The sequence below is a fragment of the Panthera pardus genome, unplaced genomic scaffold, assembly GCF_024362965.1.
Source record: "Panthera pardus isolate Hobbes unplaced genomic scaffold, ASM2436296v1 HiC_scaffold_3, whole genome shotgun sequence".
In the NCBI taxonomy this organism is placed as follows: Eukaryota; Metazoa; Chordata; class Mammalia; order Carnivora; family Felidae; genus Panthera; species Panthera pardus.
Genome location: NW_026526876.1, coordinates 19,332,353 through 19,341,614, shown reverse-complemented (window position 1 = coordinate 19,341,614; position 9,262 = coordinate 19,332,353). Strand labels below are relative to the sequence as shown.

The following is a 9,262-nucleotide window of genomic DNA, read 5'->3' as shown; positions in this document are numbered from 1 at the left end:
TTGGTAATTTCATACTGTTCTAGGTGTGGATCATCTGTATCAGTTCCTTTCCTGGGTCACCAGGTGGGCTTTCAGTAACAGTCTGAAAGATCCTTTTGTTCCTGGATAGTTTTTAATTCGATTCAATTATGTTTCCTTTGCCTTCTCTTTTCTCCCCCAAAGGAATAGCCGACGTACATTTGTGGCATCACCTCTCTGTCTTCTATACCAATGTCTGCCTCTCCACACGTTTTGTACTGGTTCACTTAAACTTCACTCCATGAAATTTCCACAGGGCACCACGTCTGTGCGTTTTTAGGCACACTTATCATTGGGTTTTGTGGTTCTTTCCCTATTCTTTCTTCTGGGCAACGTTGGCTCTTTCTCTTCTGCTCCTTCTCTTTTCTGAGGTCAGCCTGCTTGTTTTCCATCACCCTATCTTGTGCCTCATTCTCTTTACACTTCTAGAATCCTCCTGTTGTCTATCATTTCCTGGAGAATGAGTAGGACTATTTATATGAGCTGCCTTGCTTATGTTTCCTTGGGCATTGCCTTTTGTGAAGTATGCTCTTTTTTTTTTCCTTTGATTTGTTGAGTTCTTTTCTTTTCACCCATAAGCTTTTGAAGGTGCTACTCCCTCTACAAATAAAAGTTGATATTTGCCAAAGTCTAGTGTAAGGAGGGACGCTGTTGGGAAGGTCTGCAAGCTGGAGCAGGTGGCAGCCTGGAACCTCTCTCTCTCGATGGGGGCAGGTGTCCTGTTGGTTCTCAGCTCACCCACCATCACCAACCTGGTAGCTCTCTGCCTGGCAGCCTTTTGCCACTCCTTCTCCCCTCTCATCCACTCCCATCCGCTACAGCATTCTCCACTGCCTGGGGGCCCAGGTCATGTGCCATGTGCATCAATATGCCAAGTCTGCCACTCAGAGTATAAAGATAAAGAATTGACCACATCCAAGGTGGGGTGGGTATTTATTAACACATTCAGCAAGGATAGAAATGTTATAACCTTTTTTGGTAATATGCACCAAATTGAAAACTGCACAGACCAGTAACAGAGCTATTTTTTTTTTACAGGAATGTGCCTACATGTATATCCATAAATGTGTATCAAGCCCCATATGCAAGGAGAATTGTTACACAATTGCAGGTAGTTGCAAAAAAATCAAAACAACTGAAATGTCCATCATGAACAAAAAAACTAAACAAATCATGATATACAGATACCATGAAATACTATGAAACCATGAAAAACAAAAGTCTGTAGATATTGCTATGGAATGATTTTTAAAATACATTAACTGAAAATAGGCAGGCTGTAGAATAATATAGCTATTTTTCTTTGAGGGAGGAAAAGAATATACACACACATATGCTTCAACACATAGAATTTCTCCTAAGCAAACATACACACATGCACACACATGCAGTCACACACATGCGCGCACACACACACACACACACACACACATACACACACTGGTTATAGTCCTACCTTTGGGTAGGGGAGTAGGGTAGAAGACAGAACATACTTTTCTACTTTACACTTTGTGTATTTTTAAAATTTCTCTTTCTAAAAATCCACAAATAATTATAAAAGTTGGCCTATCTGCCCACTTTTCCACTAGCTCCCTCTTGTTGAGGAGATGCCAGTGGTCCATGAGGGAAGAGTACTTCCCTGGGTCAATGGTCACTTGGACCCACGGTCATCTCCAACTCTCCTAATCCCACACCAGGCTGTGTCTGCATTGACTTGCCTGAGTTCCTCCGTGTGTATTTAGAAGCCAGAGCTGGTTCATTGAATTAAGAAGATGCAGATCACGACCTGCTGCATGAGGAGGCACAACCACCCACGTGGGTGGGCAGGTAGGTAGCTCCCTCCATAGCCACACTCCCACTTTAGGGACATGAACCACCCAGGGACAGGAACATTTTAATGAAAGGCGCAGTTTCAATACACCCACATGATGGAAGCAGAGTCACAACATTTATTGTTTACAGATCCAGGGGAGAGCCTGAGGAAGGGCAGTCCCCCATCCTGGACCACGAACAAGCAAGAGACTGAGAGCCCCTGTGACTTACAAGGGGGTCGGGGAAGAGGTCACTGATTTTTCACAGAATCAAATCCAAGAGGTTAATTTAAAAGGTGCCCCAGAAAAAGCAAAGAAGGAACTTATGGAAGAATTCTAAGCTTGGGTCCTTCTCTGAATTTCCAGATTTCGCGTGTGAACAGGGATGCCATTCTGTAAAACGCCTGGGAGCAACTTAGAAACACAACAGGTCATTTTTCTCAAAAATTGTTTTACTCTCCCCATATGGTCATGGAGAATGTGTGCATTTTCTGATTGATGGACACACGGTTCTTCTTCAGCTCTGATCCAGCGGTTTGAACAACGATGGTGCAGCTACTCAGATCAGCATCTGGACACCAGGACCTCACGTAGGTCTCCCACTCTGGGCTGTAGTGACACTGCATGGTCACTTGCAGAGGAAAGGAGAAGGAAGAAAAGATATGAAGAAAAAAAATTAATGAAGTAGAAAGAAAATATAAAATAGAGAAGACAAAAAAGGCAACAGTTATTTAAAAAAAAAAACCACCCTAGCAAGATATTAGTGATGATAGGAGAGGTCTGAATAACTGATACCAGAAATGAAAAAAGGCATATCACATAATATTCTGTGCATATTATAATAAGGTAAGATACTAAGGGAACAGGATAATAAAGGGACATCTAACCAAGTTTATGCCAATAAATTTGAAACCTCTGGTGGAATGGAACTGGACGGTATTATGCTAAGTGAAATTAGTCAGTCAGAGAAAGACAAAAATAATATGACTTCACTCATATGAGGACTTTAAGAGACAAAACAGATGAACATAAGGGAAGGGAAACAAAAATAATATAAAAACAGGGAGGGGGACAAAACAGAAGAGACTCATAAATAGGGAGAACAAACAGGGTTATGGGAGGGGTTGTGGGATGGGGATGGGCTAAATGGATAAGGGGCACTAAGGAATCTACTCCTGAAATCGTTGTTGCACTATATACTAACTAATTTGGATGTAAATTTAAAAAAAATAAAAAATAAAACAAGTTAATTAAAAAATACTCTACAGAAAATGTATTATACTAAAACAGGCACAAAGAGAAATAGAAAACCTGAATCATCTTACAATTATTTGAATGAGTCATATCCATCATTAAAAACCTCCCCATGGGTTCCTGGCTGGCTCAGTGTGTAGAATGTGCTACCCTTGATCTCAGCATCGGGAATTCAAGTCCCACATTTGGTGTAGAGCTTACTTAAAAAAAGTAATAAAACACCTCTCCAAAAGGAAACTCCAGACACTTAGAGCTTCAATGGACGTATCTGCTAAACATTTAAAGAAATAATGTCTATCTTACACAGAAAATTCCAGAACATAGGAAAGAGGATGCAATCCCATATCCATTTAATTAGATTAACATAATCTTGATGCCAGAACCTGACAAATGCAGTGCAATAAGAAATATTATAGGCAAAACCAGTCATGAAAAAATGCAAAAGTCTGCAAGCAAAAATCAGAAAACCTAATTCAGGGATATAAAAGCAAAATAAGCATCACCAAGTGGGGTTTATCCCAAGAATGCAAAATTGTGTGAACATGAGAATATTAATAAGTATAATATGCCACATTAACAGACTAAAGGAGACAAATCATATGATCATCTCATAGATATGGACAAAACGTATTTGATAGATTTAAACAGCGCTTTGACTATGGAGGCCATTCTGGACCTCAGAAATCAACTACACCACCACAACTATGCTGGGAGCCCTTTCCCTCTGACATTGGCTACAGAACAGAGCGGGGGAATAGCCGCTATGAAGTCCCAGCCCCAAATTCTAGAAAGAGCAGGAACACAGGGCACCAGAAGCCCAGGAAAGCATTGGCAGGAATTGGGGTCTCTGGGTCCCATGGAAGGAGGTCCCTTTGGCCTATGGGCTGAAACTGGGACCATCACCTTGATCTCTGTGGGCAATAGACTCAGACACTGCATTGTGCAGAGAAACACATGCCCAAAAAGGCTTGATCCAGTCCTGGAGGAGGGTGTTGGGATCCGTGAGAGCATCTAAGGGGTCATTCGGGTTCTAGGAGAACTCAGGACTCAACCACGTTGTGTGACAGTTCACTCTGAGTGACACTGAAGTCACTGGAGAGGAGCCTCAGGGCCCAGGACAGAGCAGGCTCTAAAGACACACAGCCACACTTACACATACTCTTACCTGGGTCAATGGTCACTTTGACTTTGACCCCAAGGTCAGTTCCATATCTCTCAATCCCACACCAATAGGTGTCTGCATCGTTCCACCTGAGCTCCTCCATGGTCACGGTGAACGTGTGCATTTTCTGATTGTCCTGGATGGACACTTGGTTACCCTTTGCTTTCTCCCCTGATCCATTGGTTTTCACAAGGATACGGCAGTTCTCCCAATTAGCTCCTCGACACCACCACTTCTTGTAGGTCTCCCACCCAGGTTCATAGCGACACTGCACGGTCAGCGAGCCCCGCACGGGGCCACTCACTGCATTTGACACTGCCATGAGGGGATATGAGCCTGAAAAACACAAGTCCACGTGCCTGTCACCACCACACCCCATTGCCTGAGGAAGAGCCACAGCCTCCTGTATCACAAATGATTCCAATAAACCCAAGTACCTGATGAGTTGAATAACAGTCAAAGAAGGAATAGACCTTCCACAAGACAGACCTTTGTCCTTCAAAACTCCAGTGGGTCAAATCCACCCCAGAAATCACCTAAGAGCACAACTACAGATCTCAAAGAAGCAAAAACACCAATACTGAGCAATGGCAACATCCTATAACCCACTCCTCCCCCTCCCCGTGGCCAATGTCATCTGGAGAGCAAATGACCCAAGGAAAGGCAAGACCCCAGTACACTTTGGCCCACTGCTCTCATGCAAGATGTTGGCTCTGTGGTTTCAGATCTTTTCATTTTTCGAGAGTAACCAGGAATCTGGATTTTGTGGGGACATCCCTATGTTAAAACACTGGCCATCAGCACATAAATAGAACAAAGGAATTTCTGTGTCTTTAAGTGTTAAGAAATTATCTACAAAACTACGTGACAAATTCATTATTGGGACAAATTCTTCGAACTTGGAAATTGTTTTCCCATGAATGTTGAAGATTCAAATTCTTCCATGGTTCTTGAATCTGTTCTATTGTTTTGGTTAGTTTTTTTCCAGGAAGTTACCTATTTCACAGAATATGTATTAGCATAAAGTCCTGCAATTAGAATGTACCTTTTTTTTTAATTTTTTTTAAATGTTTATTTATTTTTGAGACAGAGAGAGACAGAGCATGAACAGAGGAGGGGCAGAGAGAGAGGGAGACACAGAATCTGAAACAGGCTCCAGGCTCTGAGTGGTCAGCACAGAGCCCGACGCAGGGCTCAAACTCACAGACCGTGAGATCATGACCTGAGCCAAAGTCGGACGCTTAACCGACCAAGCCACCCAGGCGCCCCTAGAATGCACCTTTAATAATTAAAGCGTTCATATCAGTTATAATTACATGTTCTGACTACACACGTTCTTTGATTTTGTTGATTACACATGCCACAAGATGTCCTTCCTGTTTTTCTTCCCCTCCTTATTTTTTGCATCACTAAAGCAGTTTTGAGATTAGTTTGTAGATGTTACTGTTTTTATCTCCTATTATTAAGTTTTCATATGTATAATTTTATTCCTCTTATTTCCTCAAAATTGCCACTGTGCTCTTTTTCCAATTAGCTAAGTTAAGACAGTGATCATTTTCTTCCTTTCTAAAATGAAGAAATACTGTTTAAGACTAAGGATTTATTTTTGTCCAATTTAAAAATTGAGGTATAATTCACATGTCATAAATTTTAAAGTCTGTACTTCAGTGGTTTTTAGGGTATTCACAAAGCTGTGCAACCATCACCTCTAATTCCAGAATATTTTCGTCACCTTAGAAAGAAACCCTACATCCAATCTCTCCTCATTTCCCTTTTGCCTGAAGCCTTTGGTAACCGCTAATGACTTCTCCCTTCTGGATATTTCATATGAACTGAATCATACAATCAATGGCCATTTTTTCTGGCTTCAGTCACTTAACATAATAATTGTTCAGGTTCATCCACGTGGTAGTGTATATGGGCACTCAGTCTTTGTTAGGGATAAGTCACATACAGTTTCTCATTCATCAGTTGATGACATACAGGATTTTTCTACATTTTGGCCAAGTGAATAATGTTGCTGTGAGCAGTTATGTCCTAGTCTTTCCACTGATTCAAGTGAAAGGAAGCTAACCCTGTGTTCACAGCCAAAAGCTCCAGAATGAGTTTGCTCAAGAGTCCACAAGAAGCTGCTGAGATCCTAAAAATTCTCTGAGAAACTCCCACCAATCATCTCAGTCTTCACCAACAGAGTAAGGGTTCCCAAGAACCTGACAAGAAGTCACTCCAAATCTCTAACCCACCCATGGGCCCTTCAGCTGCCTCCAGAGTGTAAGGCTGCTCTCCCACCTTCCAAATCTCTGACAAGTACTTCCATTGACAAACTCCAACCCATAGAAGGAAGGTGATTAAGGGAAATGTGATTCCCAGATTTTGCTCTGTGAAGCAGAAGACGAGTTAGAGGGATGGTGGTAGGGCACCTCCGTGGCTCAATTGGTTACGTGTCTGACTTCGGCTCAGGTCACGATCTCAGGGTTTGTGAGTTCGAGCCCCACATCAGGCTCTGAGCTGATAGCTCAGAGTCTGGAGACTGCTTCAGAGTCTGTGCCTCCCTCTTTCTCTGTCTCTCCCCCACTCACACTCTGTCTCTCTCTCTCACACACAAATGAATAAACATCAAATTTTTTTAAATTTTAAAATGGGTGGTGGTGATGTCAAAATGACAACAGATGAGCTATCCCTGTTTGCCGCTTGATCAATTCTGTCTCTATGTTGTGGAGGACTGAATGTTTGCATTGCCCCAGAATTCATATGTTGGAGTCTTAACCTTCCATGTGATGGTGTTTGAAGATGGGGCCTTTGGCAAGACATTAGGGTTAGAGGAGATCGTGATGGAGACCTCAGGATGGGATTAGTGCTCTTACAAGTAAAGACATCAGAGAGTTTCTCTCTCTTCCTTATTCTCTGTCTCTGTCTCTGTCTCTCCCTCTCTCCCTCCCCCCTTGCTTGTGAACAAAGAGGAGATGACCATGAGAAGGTGACTGCTGAAAACCAGAAAGAGAGCTTTCATCACAAACTGAATCAGCCTGCACCTTGATCTTTGACCCCCCAGCCTTCAGAATGGGAGAAAATAAATTTCTATAGCTTAAGTCACTCAGTCTGTGGTATGTTGCAATTATGACTAATACACATTTGTAACCCTTTTATCCCCGCATGAACTTCCACATTAAGAACATAATAATATGCAAGTTTTCCCAAAATTGTCTGCCTGGAAATCTCCCTATCAGAGTTTTTCTCTTCCACACATGTGATGACGAAGTCAATGGATGAATAAATTAAGTCATTTTATTTCCTCTGATAACCTCCTTCCTGGAAGAAACACTATCTGCATCCAGTCCCAAACCCTGTGGTTCTGTTCAATGACAGGGAGCAGAGCTGGGTCAGCCAAATGGTCCTGTAGTAGCTCCTATCCTCTGGGAGCATCAAGCACTAGCTGTCTTCAAGATATGAAATCCATCCCCAAAATACACACCTTATAATCTCTGGCCTTCCCTCTCTGATGTCTCAGTTGTTACCCTAACCACTCTGGACAACTGTCTGGTCTTTGGTTCATGCAGAGCAGAGACTCAGGCTATTCTGTGGGGGTGAACAACTCTCCAGAGAGCCTGTCACACCCAGGTTTCACTGCCTGTCTTTCTACCTGTACTCTGAGCAATTCGGAAGAGACGTTCCCTGCTCGAGGGACAAGTCAACACAAGTTGTGCAGGTTTTTAAGTGATTCAGATGTCTGAACCCCACCTTGACTGAGTGGGTCTCAGCTGGAGGTTGAGCTCCTTAAAAATTCTTCAGGAATTCATGCATTTAACTATCATCTATCTAGCCATCCATCCATCCATCCATCTGTCATCTGTCTATCAACCTATCTGCCAGGGAGGACAAATAGTGCCCTAGAAAACAGACACCATTTATGTTATTTATTTTTATTTTCTTTCTGCAACACCTAACTTAGTACCTGTCAGGTAACAAAAAAATATTTTTAAGTTTTTTTCTTGTAATTTTTAAAAGTTTATTGATTTATTTTGAGAGAGAGAGTGTGACAGCTAGTGTGCAAGCAGGGGTGGGGCAGAGAGAGCAGGAGAAGGAGAATCCCAAGCAGGCTGAGCACGTTAAGTGCAGAGTCTGATGCAGGGCTCAAACTCACAAACCAAGAGATCATGACATGAGCTGAAATCAAGAGTCTGGTGCTTAACCAGCTGAGCCACCCATGTGCCCTAAAAAAGCTCTTTTTGTTTGTTTGTTTTTTCCGAAAAGGTTTTTAGAGAGTTAAGTGTCTGGATGAATTAAAGGTCCTATAATTTCCCTGTGGGACAGATCCTGTCTGTGTTCTGCCCCAATCCTGCAGGTGCTCAGTCCTGAAGGGCCCATGCCACTCACCTTGGACGATGGGAAGGAACAGAACCAGGAGCAGCCACATGTCCTCCTGCCTTGGATGTCTCCCTGGTGCTCAGCTAATGCTAGCTGCCCGCCGGGGACTGAACTGAGCTCAGAAGCAAAGTGCCTGCTCTTTCTCTAAATCTTTTTTTTTTTTTTTTTTAGTTTCTCTCATCTACTTCCCTTATTTTTTTCTTCAGTTACTTCCTAATTCCATTAATTAGAAGAAAATCAGTGCCTTCTTTGGGAGCATATGGCTGACGTCATCATGTCTTCCGTGATTTGCAGAAGCAAAGCATCCCACTGTCCAGGGTGCTATTGCAATTGTGTGTGAGGACCTGGGGAGCCAGCTGCCAGCAAACCAGGTGACCCAGTGCAGCAGGGAAGGGACACCAGAACCTCAGGGTCGGGTCCAAGGGAGGGATGGGCACACGTTGGGTTTGCACGTGGGGAAGAATCAATCCTCAGGGCTCACACCCAGCCTCGCTGGACATACAGCTCCATCCTGAACCTCCTTCTGGGCAGCCCACCTCGGTGCATCCCAGACCACCTCTCCTGCCCTGGGTCCTGTCCAGCCCAGACCCTGACCTGCTGCCCCTTCCTCTTGGGGTACCCCTGAAGTCCTGAGTTCCTCTGAGGCAGAAGT

The 9,262-nt window shown here is 43.2% G+C and overlaps 1 protein-coding gene across 1 annotated transcript; it reads right to left on the bottom strand.

Annotated features, from left to right (window-relative positions):
- Positions 1-1,952: 1,952 nt before the first annotated feature.
- LOC109276985 (CMRF35-like molecule 5) lies at positions 1,953-8,751 on the bottom strand. Its single transcript, XM_019466339.2, has 3 exons — positions 8,620-8,751; positions 4,249-4,581; positions 1,953-2,460 (listed from the first exon to the last, which is right to left on the bottom strand). The coding sequence occupies exons 1-3, from the start codon at positions 8,657-8,659 to the stop codon at positions 2,282-2,284; spliced, it is 552 nt and encodes a 183-aa protein (XP_019321884.2). The 5' UTR covers positions 8,660-8,751; the 3' UTR covers positions 1,953-2,281.
- Between the last annotated feature and the right edge of the window lie 511 nt (positions 8,752-9,262).

Excerpts from the sequence above, each read along its gene's own strand:
- LOC109276985 (XM_019466339.2), bottom strand. The coding sequence starts at position 8,659 with ATGTGGCTGCTCCTGGTTCTGTTCCTTCCCATCGTCCAAG. Across the intron at positions 4,582-8,619 it reads GTTCCTTCCCATCGTCCAAG|GCTCATATCCCCTCATGGCA; the intron begins GTGAGTGGCATG and ends TGTGTTTTTCAG. Across the intron at positions 2,461-4,248 it reads CAAAGTGACCATTGACCCAG|TGACCATGCAGTGTCACTAC; the intron begins GTAAGAGTATGT and ends TTCCTCTGCAAG.